Source organism: Gobio gobio (genome assembly GCF_949357685.1).
Source record: "Gobio gobio genome assembly, chromosome: 19".
Taxonomy (NCBI): domain Eukaryota; kingdom Metazoa; phylum Chordata; class Actinopteri; order Cypriniformes; family Gobionidae; genus Gobio; species Gobio gobio.
In genome coordinates this window covers 1,639,714-1,653,810 of record NC_137112.1, presented here as the reverse complement: position 1 = coordinate 1,653,810, position 14,097 = coordinate 1,639,714, and the positions used below count along the sequence as shown (strand labels likewise).

Sequence of the window (14,097 nt, the reverse complement as noted above, 5' to 3'; positions counted from 1 at the left end):
GTTCAGCACAAATACACGATAAAACTCACTATAACTATTAGATAATACCGATATATGAAGTATTTACCTTTAATATATGAAGTATTCACCTTTAGAAATGCTTGGAAATAGCAAACTGAAGTAAACAAAGGTGAATTTAAGTATTGCTTTAGTTTGAGCGGTTGTTTGTTTTCATCTCGCCTCACACACTTATAACTGAAAACATATTTATTCCTTTATTTTATAGAATGTTCCAAACTAAACATGTTTTCTTGTAATATTGTTTTAATTGGTAACGAATTTACAGGTTTTGGGGTTCCTCAATGCACGTGAAATAATTTCGGCGGGAAAACAAACGTCGGTAAGTGTATATTTGATTAATTCTGTGGTGTTTTATGCTATTATTTGCTTTAAGTTGCACGAATCTGGTAATGTTTGACAAAACATCATGTGTTTTTATCTTTTATCTTCACTTTTCTCCTCAAGACTTTTTGTTTTGGTGATAAGTGGATGTATGAACTCGGTTCTCCTAAATCACATTAAATTAATAAATCAAATAATTTTAAAATGAGTATTAATAAATAAATGATAGTGATTTTAATGCATAACTTCGCATTAAACTAGTCTTTTTTATTTCCAATTTCTATTATGTTGAGCATTTTCAATTTTGTTTGGGTATTTTAGTTGTATTATATTTATTATGTGGCATATCATAATCGTACAATTATCTAAACTAGTATAATTAATTTAACCGTCCTGCTTGTGGGACACTGCACTCTTTTTGTTAGTAATAATCATAATTTAGGTGTCATTTGGGAGCTTAAAAACTCAAAAATTAATCCTGTGAAAACCAGCAGACATTGTGTAACCATGGAAATGGCATTTTATAATATGTTAGCAGGCTCCTCCCCGAGTGGGCGGTGTCATGTTTCATATGTTCATTTCACAACATTTATTTTAACCATTTTATTATTATTTTTTTTACAAATTTTGACAAAAAGCATCGCCGGAAAGCTCAAGGATCAATATTTGGCGACTGTTCTGTGATATGACAAAAATATATTAATTAAAAAAAATTAAATTGAATATGGCCGTCACCTGGTGGCTATTTTTAGTATAGCGGCTAAACAAAACCTCAATTTTTGTGATATCAACTTCAAATTTGGAACACAACTTGTTTAGACATATGGCTTTGATTTTATATACATTTGAGTAAAATTTATTTGATAAATATATAGTATAAAATAAAAAATGCTTGTTTTACAGTCAACTTAATTTTTTGCTTTCACTTCAGCAGTAAAGTGTCTTTAAAAAGACCAACCCTAGGTTTATATGGCAGAGCATTCATGAATTACAGCCCAAAGGGCTTCATTTCTGTGTGAATGTGTAAAACAAGAGAGGTCAGTCATTAATACATACACTTTTTTATTCAGTTTCATCGTTCCAACTGAGAAAGAGGATAACATTTTTGGTATCACGTAAAAAACTCAGGTTATATATAGAAGACAAACCATTCAAATTAATGTCATTTCGTGATGATGATGATTTCATCCTTTAATGCATTTTATTCTTATGTACAAAATCCACAAGTAGTACTTCAACAGAAGGGTTAAACTGTCAAGTAAGAAAGAGGTGAAGTGCAAATAACCCTGAAAAAGAACAAGTCATCCGTCCAAACCAGTTAAAACCAGTTCGACCCAGCGTGACCAGTGGCGGGTCAGTGATGGGTGAGGGATCTCGGGTCTGCTACCTCTTCTGTCCTCGCTGGGCCTGTTTCAGTAATGCGTCGAAGTCGAAGGAGTCGCATCGGCCTCTGGGCCCGGCGGGATCCACGTCCCGGTTAGAATCTAAACCACAAGACATCAGGAATGAGGCACTTCAGAATCAAACTAACTTCTGTCAAGTGATGCTCGTTTGGGGGAGGAAAAAATCTGATAAAAATTGTGATCACGATCAATTTATCGGCACAATTCGAAAAACATTTTGTGATTATAGCTATATCAATTTAACAATAAAAATATTATTATTATTACCACTAAATAAACACTATATTTTTTACTATATTATTATTATTAATATATTTTACTGTAAAATAAAGTATTTATGAAAACTGTAATATTAATATTGTCACTGTAAAATAATATTAATATTTATTGGCTGTCTTGATTAATTTTCACTCAGAAAACTGCAGTGTTTGCATGATTTGGGGGGGGGGGGTCTAGTTTAAAATATTCTGATAAAAATTGCAATTATGGTTTAAAATGCGATGTAAAAAATCCCAGGTTTGCTGCACAATTTTTATTGTGATTATATTGTTGTTGTTATTTCTATAAAAACAAAGATTATCTTATCAAAACACAATAAGAAATATTACTATATTGTAATATTTTACTGTAAAATAAATGTAGTATTTATAACAATACAACTGAACAATGACAATATTAATATTTCTTGGCTTAATTCATTTTCACTCTGAAACATGCAGCGTTTGCACGATTTGGGGGTAAAATCTAATTGCAATTATGATTTCAAAATGTATAAAACCCCAAGTTTTCTGCACAAATTGGACAAAATTCTGATGATATATCAATATGATTATTATTATTGTTATTATTATTACTACTACTAAATAAAAACAGAGATTACTAATAAAAACAAAATAAGAAATATTTGTATATTGTAATATTATATTTTGTAAATATTTTACTGAAAAATGTTTAAAAATTGAATTTAGAAAAATAATATAGTAATACAGCTGTAAAATGACAACTAATATTTGTCTTAATTTATTCATTTTCACTCTGAAACATGCAGTGTTTGCAAGATTTAGGGGGGAAAATCTATTAAACGATTTTAAATGCGATGTAAAAAAAAAGGTTTGCTGCACAATTTTGTGATTATATATCAACATGACTATTTTTATTGTTATTAGTATTACTACTAAATAAAAACAAAGATTACTAATAAAAACGAAATAAGAAATATTACTACTGTAATATATACTGTAATTTACTGTAAAATAAAGAATTGAGTATGAAAAATAATATGATAATACAGCTGTAAAATGACAATATTAATATTCATTCATGCTGTCTTGAATCATTTTTAACTCTGAAACGTGCAGCGTTTGTACGATTTGGGAGAAAAATCGAATCTAAAAAATCTAACAATCGCTAAACTTTATCCAATTTGTGCAGCAAACGTGGGATTTTTTTTACATTCAGAAAAATTGCAATTATGATTTCAAAATGTAAAAAATCCCAAGTTTTCTGCACAATTTGGACAACATTTTGTGATTATATATCAATGACTATTATTGTTATTATCATTACTACAAAAAAAACTGATTACTAATAAAAACAAAATAAGAAATATTACTATATTGTAATATTATATATTGTCATTTTACTGTAAATTAAAACATTTATTTAGAAAAATAATATAATAGTAATACAACTGTACAATGACAACTAATATGTGTGGCTGTCTTAATTTATTAATTTTACTCTAAAACATGCAGCGTTTGCACAATTTAGGGGGAAATCTATTACATTTTTTAAAATGTGATATAAAAAATATCACAATTTGGACAATATTTTGTGATTATATATCAATATGACTTATTATTAATTTATTAATTTTCACTCTGAAACTTGCAAAATCTATTAAATGATTATGATTTAAAATGCGATGTAAAAAAAAATCCCAAGTTTGCTGCACAATTTGGACAAAATTTGGTGATTGTATATCAATTTGACTATTATTATTACTACTGAATAAAAAAAATAAAAACAAATGAAGAAATATTGTAATATTTTACTGTAAAATACAAAAAAAAAATCACCAGAAAATGCACAACTGTTTTTATTTCTGTCAATCGTGCCGGGTTTCGACTCGCTCTGTTGCGCTTTAAAGATGACGTACTAATATGAGAAATCATCCATCAGACCAACCTAAATCTGCATAGTTGGATTTACAGAACTGGCGTCTGCCGCCGAAGCAAAGGTCAAAGGGCAGCTCGTCTGAGCGCCTCAGCTTGCCCCCGTTCTCGATGGCAGTGTAAGCGTCGTCTCGGCTGTAATACGTCACAAAGCCGTAGTTGTCTCTAGAACAGAGGAAATACGTCAGCTCTAACACTCCTCAGGGCTTCAGATGCAGAGATGTGTGTGTGTGTGTGTGTGTGTGTGTGTGTGAGCCTCACCCGCGACTCCTGAGGTGGATCGTGCAATCCTCGACCTCCCCGAACAGCGAGAATCGGTCTTTGAGGTCAGAGGGCGCCATGCTCCCGCGGACTCCTCCCACATACACCACCCTGCGCTCCTCCTGAGGATCACACACAATCAGTGTAAACAAAAAGTAACTAAGTAACTAAATTAGTTACTTTTTAAGGGAGTAACGCAATATTGTAATGCATTACTTTTCGTAAAAATCAACTAAGTAACTCAATTAGTTACTTTTTTAGGGAGTAACGCAATATTGTAGTGCATTACTTTTCTTAAAAAGTAACTAAGTAACTCAATTAGTTACTTTTTAAGGGAGTAACGCAATATTGTAATGCATTACTTTTCTTAAAAAGTAATTAAGTAACTCAATTAGTTACTTTTTAAGGGAGTAACGCAATATTGTAATGCATTACTTTTCTTAAAAATCAACTAAGTAACTCAATTAGTTACTTTTTGAGGGAGTAACGCAATATTGTAATGCATTACTTTTCTTAAAAAGTAACTAAGTAACTCAATTAGTTACTTTTTAAGGGAGTAACGCAATATTGTAATGCATTACTTTTCTTAAAAATCAACTAAGTAACTCAATTAGTTTCTTTTTAAGGGAGTAACGCAATATTGTAATGCATTACTTTTCTTAAAAAGTAACTAAGTAACTCAATTAGTTACTTTTTAAGGGAGTAACGCAATATTGTAATGCATTACTTTTCTTAAAAAGTAACTAAGTAACTCAATTAGTTACTTTTTAAGGGAGTAACGCAATATTGTAATGCATTACTTTTCTTAAAAAGTAACTAATTAACTCAATTAGTTACTTTTTAAGGGAGTAACGCAATATTGTAACGCATTACTTTTCTTAAAAAGTAACTAAGTAACTCAATTAGTAACTTTTTAAGGGAGTAACGCAATATTGTAACGCATTACTTTTCTTAAAAAGTAACTAAGTAACTCAATTAGTTACTTTTTAAGGGAGTAACGCAATATTGTAACGCATTACTTTTCTTAAAAAGTAACTAAGTAACTCAATTAGTAACTTTTTAAGGGAGTAACGCAATTTGTAATGCATTACTTTTCTTAAAAAGTAACTAAGTAACCTAATTAGTTGCTTTTTAAGGGAGTAACGCAATATTGTAATGCATTACTTTTCAAAGTAACTTTCCCCAACACTGATGGTGTGTGTACACTTACGATGGCTTTCTGCTGCCGGAGTTTACGAGCCTCTTCACGCCGCCGGTTCAGCTCCTTCTGTCTGCGACTGAGAACAACGACACGTTTAAACTCACAATCACCACAGAAGAAGAGTCACACTTCCCTACTGTGTTCACACTGACCTCGTCCATGTGCAGGGAGACTCAGGCGAGCCAGAGCGGCATAAAGACCTGGATCGGGATCTGGTTTGCGATCTGGATCGGGATCTGGAGCAGCGGCGTCCACGCTTGCGGGGGGGAGAGCGAGACGACGAGCGGGAACTGGAGCGCGAGGAGGAACTGCTTCCTGAATGCCTGGCCCTGTACCTGAGATCAGCAAAACATAAACAGAGATGTTGTAATGTGCCGCCCCATATGAGCCTTGGCCGCCCATGACCCTGTGGCCGGTTCTCCACTGGTCCTTCATGACCCTGTGGCCGGACTAAAAAAAGGACTACTGTCAAATAAAAATAAACAAAATAATAAGAACAAATCATTTAAATACAAGCAGCAGCACAAATAAATACTATTGAGCAAAGATACTAATAAAATAAACTATGCTTTTCAGGTTTTTCAGGTACGTCTAACATTAGTTTTCAGGTACAGATATTGATCAAATGTAAAATAACATTGCATATTTGAGTGTATAAAATAAAGATGAATCCTATTAAACTTACAAAAGCTATTCAATCAAGAGCAGTGAGTGATGTCCTTGTCTTTTGTTTGACATTAAACAGACAGCAGTAAAGGCTACTGCCCCTTTAAGACCTAATGCTCGGATATGCGTCGTCTTTATCGACTGTATAAAGTTCACTTAAGGCATATTCAGACTATGTCTGCTAGAATACTCATCATGATGGACATGTTGACATACTTTTTGTGTGAGTTTGTCCGTTCAAGAGCAAGACTTGAAAGAGAACTCAATATTTGCACGCTGTGAGACGTGTGCGCGCTCTCGGATGAGCGCACGGAGACACATTTTCTCACAGCGCGCGTGACTTCTCATTCGCGTCTTCTGGCACTAAACCCGGGTGATGACGGCGAAAATGACTGAACATATTCGAACATACGGCAGCACTCGCATGCATTGAACAAAGTTAACAAAGAGAGAACTATTTGAAAAATGTGAAATATATATATATCTAAAGGACTTTTACACTGCACCCCTGCTCTCGTCACATGGCACCCCGGTTGGGAAACACTGGTCTAGCCGTCACAATCTGGCCCTTGTCAAACTTGCTCAAATCCTTATGTGGCGTTCACACCGGACGCGAATGACGTGAATAAATCGTGCTATTCGTGCGAAGTTGGACGCTTGAACATTTACTCGCTTCATTCGCGCGTGACATTCACTTCACAACAGACGTCGTTACAAAGTCCATCTCACCACAGTGGCTCTACAATAATTTTACGATGCGACGACAATAGTTTTTGTGCGCAAAAAAAAATCAAAATAACACCTTTATCCAACTTGTTCTCGTCTTCCGTGTGTGTCTCCACGACGCATGCGCGAGAATATGAGCAGATCCGGCGTTCGGACACATGACCCAGAAGAGATTTGTTTACGAGCAGAGGAAGACGTGCGTCTCTCAGCTGTTGAATTCTACACTGATCGTGCTTTAGGTCTCGGTGTAGTTCTCAAAATGGGGCTAAAGTGGCATTTCATGGATTCCCGAACGCCGGATCTGCTCATATTCTCACGCATGCGTCGTGGAGACACACACGGAAGACAAGAACAAGCTGGATAAAGGTGTTATTTTGATTTTTTTTTGCGCACAAAAACTATTGTCGTCGCATCGTAAAATTATTGTAGAGTCACTGTGGTGAGATGGACTTTGTAACGACGTTTTAAGTGCCTTTTATGGGTCTTGAGTGTAAATGTACTGAATGCCAATGGAGGCCTATCTGAAGCCTTTCTCAGCATCAGATTTACACTAAAATATCTTCATTTGTGTCTGAAGATGAACGGAGGTCTGACGGGTGTCCAACCACATGAGGCTCAGTCATTAATGACACAATTTACATTTTTGGGTGAACTAACCCTTTAATGTGTGACAAAACATAGTTTTAAGAGTTTTTCAGGTGATAATGTAGTTGTTTAAAGCTCAAATCTGTGGTTTCTAAAGAGAGCTCCTCTCTGAACATGTGATCTGGTGTGTGTGGAGTTTCGAGCTCCTGAGGGCAAAGGGAAGTTTTATTACTTTTTTATTTTAGGCTATTTAACTTTACGTTAGCGTTGTAGCCGACTAGCGCTGACTTTGAATGTTTGACTGAATTGTTTGCTTTATTTCATGTGTAGCTTCTTATACCTTTTACTTATACTTTTGTATTATTGATCAAACATAAACTTGCATTTAACAAAAAGAGACTGGGTTGTGTTTCATGTCATTTAATGTTATCACAGTGATAATCATATGCACACTTGTCTGAACCAGATATTAATATATGATTAATATAAACCAGATTTTCTTCTCATTGTTGTCACTACTAAAGCAAGCTCCTGATTGGTTAACACGGCGCGAATATCTGCCAAAATTCAGATTTTTAACTCGCGCAAATCACGCGTCAAACGCTCAATTTGCGCCGCCTCATTCGCGCAAATCACAACGCAGAATGTCTATTCGCATCTTTGCATTGACTTAACATGTAAATCACTCGCACGAAACACTTAATTCGCGTCAGGTGTGAACGCACCATTACTCTTGCCCATTTTTCCTGCTTCTAACACATCAACTCCAAGGACAAAATGTTCACTTGCTGCCTAATATATCCCACCCACTAACAGATCATCAGTGTAAAGCTGGGCATAATGTTATGCCTGATCTGTGTATATTGTATTGTTTGTGTGTGCTGTTAAGTGAAAATCATGACTATTTTAACTACATTTTTCCTGTGTTTTAGTAGCAAGAGCTTCCGTTTACCTTTTTCTGGGAGGTGAGCGAGACCTGGAGCGGGACGACGACGATGATGATGATGATGATGATGAACAAGAGGAGCAGGACGACCTTGAACTGGAGTTGGAGCGACAGTATCCTCCATCATAACCCCGCCTCTTCACCCTCCCACGGTCCAATGGGCTCGGAGAGCGGGAGGAGAAGCGTAAGGACCGCCCCCTCAGAGACTCCGCCTCCTCGAACGCATCCATCCTGCAGGGGGAGCTGTCAGGGGACAGCAGCACCGAACCGGGAAGACACGCCCCCTCAGACAGCGTCCTGCAGTCATAAGCACTCGAGTGCGAGTCGAAAGACGTCTTGCCGCCCAGAATCCCGCAGTAGTCGTGGTCCAGGAAAGCCGGAGCGGGATTTAACGCAGGACTGAAGGTGGGAAGGGAAGGTTTTGAATGAGTTTTGCTGGGCGGCAGTGGGCGGGGTTCGATGATCTGAATGGTTTTAGACTTCACAGATTCAGGCTTGGTCCCTTTGGCCGGCACCAGGGGCCTCCAGACCTGATGTGGAGGAGTGGCGGGCGGAGTTAGTCCTGGAGGGCGGGAAACAATCATGAACATGACCAACTGCATTCAAATAGTAGCTGATGACATCATGCCCTCATTAGCATATTCATAATGTCATATCTGTATCCTAATGTCAATCCATCTACACTCACCTAAAGGATTATTAGGAACACCTGTTCAATTTAAGCAATTTTGAGCGTGGCATGGTTGTTGGTGCCAGTCGGGCCGGTCTGAGTATTTCACAATCTGCTCAGTTACTGGGATTTACACACACAACCATTTCTAGGGTTTACAAAGAATGGTGTGAAAAGGGAAAAGCATCCAGTATGCGGCAGTCCTGTGGGAGAAAATGCCTTGTTGATGCTAGAGGTCAGAGGTCATGGGCCGACTGATTCAAGCTGATAGAAGAGCAACTTTGACTGAAATAACCACTCGTTACAACCGAGGTCTGCAGCAAAGCATTTGTGAAGCCACAACACACACAACCTTGAGGCGGATGGGCTACAACAGCAGAAGACCCCACCGGGTACCACTCATCTCCACTACAAAGAGGAAAAAGAGGCGACAATTTGCACCAGTTGAAGACTGTAAAAATGTTGCCTGGTCTGATGAGTCTGGATTTCTGTTGAGACATTCAGATGGTAGAGTCAGAATTTGGCTTAAACAGTAGGGCTGTAATCTCCCAGTCCATTAGTCGATTATTAGTCGATGCATTCTGGCTCGACCAAAATTCTGATTGGTCGATTTTTGCCGCGTTCATTTCATTAGTTTTGCTGCGTCCATTTAATCAGTTTTGCCGCGCCGTGTTCATTTCATCAGGTGGAAAGCACTAATTGCTAATGGGGGTGTTTTTAGAGCAGCTGTTTCACAGGTAACAGTCAGAACACCCCTCTTGTTTTAACTTCTTTTGGATTAGTCCAACCCACTGGAGAAGAGAAGTCTCTCGCGGGTCCTTTGTTTTTAATTCCCCGCTGGCTCAAACGCACGGCCGCCCATCAACATACACATGAGGGGAAGCGTCACAACACCACGCTTCAGTCGTGCCGCAAAAGTGGATCTGTACTGTCCGTTTTGCCGCGTTCATTTCGTCAGGTGAAAGCACTAATTGCTAATGGGGGTGTTTTCAGAGCAGCTGTTTCACAGGTATCAGGCCGTCTTCAGAACACCCCCTTATTTTCACTTCTTTTGGATTAGCCCAACCCACTGGAGAAGAGAGACAGATTGAAGAAGGCTAGTTTGCTGTATATTATTTATTTAATTGTGAGAGCGTTTTTTCTGCTCTTGATCTTGTTTAATAAATATTCCTTTTTATTAAAGTGGACGTGCCTTTTGTGTTTAAGAGTAAAAGCTTTAAGTTAATAGTCTATTCGTGTCTCAGCCGCGAAGCTGAGCTGATCCTATGTTCACGGAGCGGCTAAAATGATAGTGTCTGTCAGTTATTATAATACATATGACAAAAACAATTGTCTAAATTATGTTGCATATTCCTCAAAAGTTCTTGTGATGATAGTTGACAACATAGTACTATATTTTCGGGAATTTATGGGCTATGATGATGCACGTGATGCAGCGCTGTCAGAGCCGACAGACTCGTGTGTCAGACTCATTTCAGTGCAAAATAATCAGGTCAAAAACAATTTAATATTCTGCAAATAGCCTACTAGTTTTTATGTTTATTTGTAATTAATTTAGGCAGACAACAAGCCTACCAAGTACTGCGCACAGTGTGCAGCTTATTCATTTAACGTTTTTTTTTCCTAACGTCATTTTTAGTCGATTTCTAGTCTAAAATTTCAGGACTTCAGTCGACCAAGATTTTCTTTGGTTGATTACAGCCCTAGTAAACAGAATGAGAACATGGATCCATCATGCCTTGTTACCACTGTGCAGGCTGGTGGTGGTGGTGTAATGGTGTGGGGGATGTTTTCTTGGCACACTTTAGGCCCCTTAGTGCCAATTGGGCATGGTTTAAATGCCACGGCCTACCTGAGCATTGTTTCTGCCCATGTCCATCCCTTTATGAGCACCATGTCCCCATCCTCTGATGGCTACTTCCAGCAGGATAATGCACCGTCACAAAGCTCCAATCATTTCAAACTGGTTTCTTGAACATGACAATGAGTTCACTGGACTAAAATGGCCGCCACAGTCTCCAGATCTCAACCCAATAGAGCATCTTTGGGATGTGGTGGAACGGGAGCTTCGTGCCCTGGATGTGCATCCCACAAATCTCCATCAACTGCAGATGCTCTCCTATCAATATGGCCAACATTTCTAAAGAATGCTTTCAGCAGCTTGTTGAGTCAATGCCACGTAGAATTAAGGCAGTTCTGAAGGCCAAAGGGGGTCAAACACAGAATTAGTGTGTGTTCCTAATAATCCTTTAGGTGAGTGTGTATGAGTAATGAAAACATTAATAATTGCATTGCACACAAGCAGAGATGCTCCACCGGACAGAGGCGGGGCGGAGCCATGAGGAGCTCAAACTGAGCAGAGCACTAACTCTGAGATGAACTCTGACCTGCGGTGCTGCTGAGGTCCGTCTGCCGTCGATCCGGAGGCTCATCCGGGGGAACATCTGGAAGCATCTGCCCTTCGGACGCTGCAGAGAACACACACATCGAAGAACACACACAGACGGGTAAGAGCGACTGATGTTAGCGGTTAGCTGCTATGAGGATTCCCTGTGACGTCCGGCCGTGTTTCTAGAGATTTAATAGCTAAGATTGCCCTGATCATGCAAACATCATTCATGCCATGTGTCCGTGACGTCTTCTGTGCCGAGGACACACACACGTGAAGGGACACACACACGTGAAGGGACACACACACGTGAAGGAACACACACACACGTGAAGGGACACACACACGTGTGAAGGGACACACACACGTGAAGGGACACACACACGTGAAGGGACACACACACACACACACACACACACACACGTGAAGGGACACACACACACGTCAAGGGACACACATACACGTGAAGGGACACACACACACGTGAAGTGACACACACACGAAGGGACACACACACACGAAGGGACACACACGTGAAGGGACACACACACGTGAAGGGACACACACATGTGAAGGGACACACACACACGTGAAGGGACACACACACACGTGAAGGGACACACACCCGTGAAGGGACACACACACGCGTGAAGGGACACACACACACACACGTGAAGGGACACACACACACGTGAAGGGACACACACACACGTGAAGGGACACACACACACGTGAAGGGACACACACACACACACACACACACGTGAAGGGACACACACACACACGTGAAGGGACACACACACACACGTGAAGGGACACACACACGTGAAGGGACACACACCGTGAAGGGACACACACGTGAAGGGACACACACACACGTGAAGGGACACACACACACACACACGTGAAGGGACACACACACACACGTGAAGGGACACACACACACACGTGAAGGGACACACACACACACACACACGTGAAGGGACACACACACACACACACGTGAAGGGACACACACACGTGAAGGGACACACACACACACGTGAAGGGACACACACGTGAAGGGACACACACGTGAAGGGACACACACCCGTGAAGGGACACACACCCGTGAAGGGACACACACACGTGAAGGGACACACACACGTGAAGGGACACACACACGTGAAGGGACACACACCCGTGAAGGGACACACACACACACACGTGAAGGGACACACACACACGTGAAGGGACACACACACACACACGTGAAGGGACACACACACACGTGAAGGGACACACACACACGTGAAGGGACACACACACACGTGAAGGGACACACACACACACACACACGTGAAGGGACACACACACATGTGAAGGGACACACACACACGTGAAGGGACACACACACACACACACACGTGAAGGGACACACATACACACGTGAAGGGACACACACGTGAAGGGACACACACACACACGTGAAGGGACACACACACACGTGAAGGGACACACACACACGTGAAGGGACACACACACACACGTGAAGGGACACACACGTGAAGGGACACACACACGTGAAGGGACACACACCCGTGAAGGGACACACACACACACACGTGAAGGGACACACACACGTGAAGGGACACACACACACACGTGAAGGGACGGACACACACACACACACACACACGTGAAGGGACACACACACACACGTGAAGGGACACACACACACACGTGAAGGGACACACACACACACGTGAAGGGACACACACACACGTGAAGGGACACACACACACGTGAAGGGACACACACGTGAAGGGACACACACACACACACACACACACGTGAAGGGACACACACACACGTGAAGGGACACACACACACACGTGAAGGGACACACACACACGTGAAGGGACACACACACACGTGAAGGGACACACACACACGTGAAGGGACACACACACACGTGAAGGGACACACACACACACACGTGAAGGGACACACACACACACGTGAAGGGACACACACACGTGAAGGGACACACACACGTGAAGGGACACACACCGTGAAGGGACACACACGTGAAGGGACACACACGTGAAGGGACACACACACACGTGAAGGGACACACACACGTGAAGGGACACACACACACACGTGAAGGGACACACACACACACACACACACGTGAAGGGACACACACACACACGTGAAGGGACACACACACACACACACACGTGAAGGGACACACACACACACACACGTGAAGGGACACACACACGTGAAGGGACACACACACACACGTGAAGGGACACAAACGTGAAGGGACACACACGTGAAGGGACACACACCCGTGAAGGGACACACACCCGTGAAGGGACACACACCCGTGAAGGGACACACACACGTGAAGGGACACACACACACACACGTGAAGGGACACACACACACACACGTGAAGGGACACACACACACGTGAAGGGACACACACACACACGTGAAGGGACACACACACACGTGAAGGGACACACACACACGTGAAGGGACACACACACACACACGTGAAGGGACACACACACATGTGAAGGGACACACACACACGTGAAGGGACACACACACACACACACACGTGAAGGGACACACATACACACGTGAAGGGACACACACGTGAAGGGACACACACACACACGTGAAGGGACACACACACACGTGAAGGGACACACACACACACACGTGAAGGGACACA

At 41.0% G+C, this 14,097-nt stretch overlaps 1 protein-coding gene across 1 annotated transcript in view; it reads right to left on the bottom strand.

Moving 5' to 3' along the window:
- Positions 1 to 1,385: 1,385 nt before the first annotated feature.
- Positions 1,386 to 14,097, bottom strand: part of LOC307143523 (uncharacterized protein) — a 29,773-nt gene continuing 17,061 nt past the window's right edge. The window contains exons 6-12 of the mRNA XM_079845160.1: positions 11,362 to 11,442; positions 8,311 to 8,866; positions 5,534 to 5,716; positions 5,391 to 5,457; positions 4,181 to 4,302; positions 3,933 to 4,084; positions 1,386 to 1,826 (exon numbers count right to left, since the gene is read on the bottom strand). Coding sequence (XP_079701286.1) covers positions 1,726 to 1,826; positions 3,933 to 4,084; positions 4,181 to 4,302; positions 5,391 to 5,457; positions 5,534 to 5,716; positions 8,311 to 8,866; positions 11,362 to 11,442 — 1,262 coding nt within the window. The 3' untranslated portion in view covers positions 1,386 to 1,725. The remainder of the gene's footprint in view (positions 1,827 to 3,932; positions 4,085 to 4,180; positions 4,303 to 5,390; positions 5,458 to 5,533; positions 5,717 to 8,310; positions 8,867 to 11,361; positions 11,443 to 14,097) is intronic.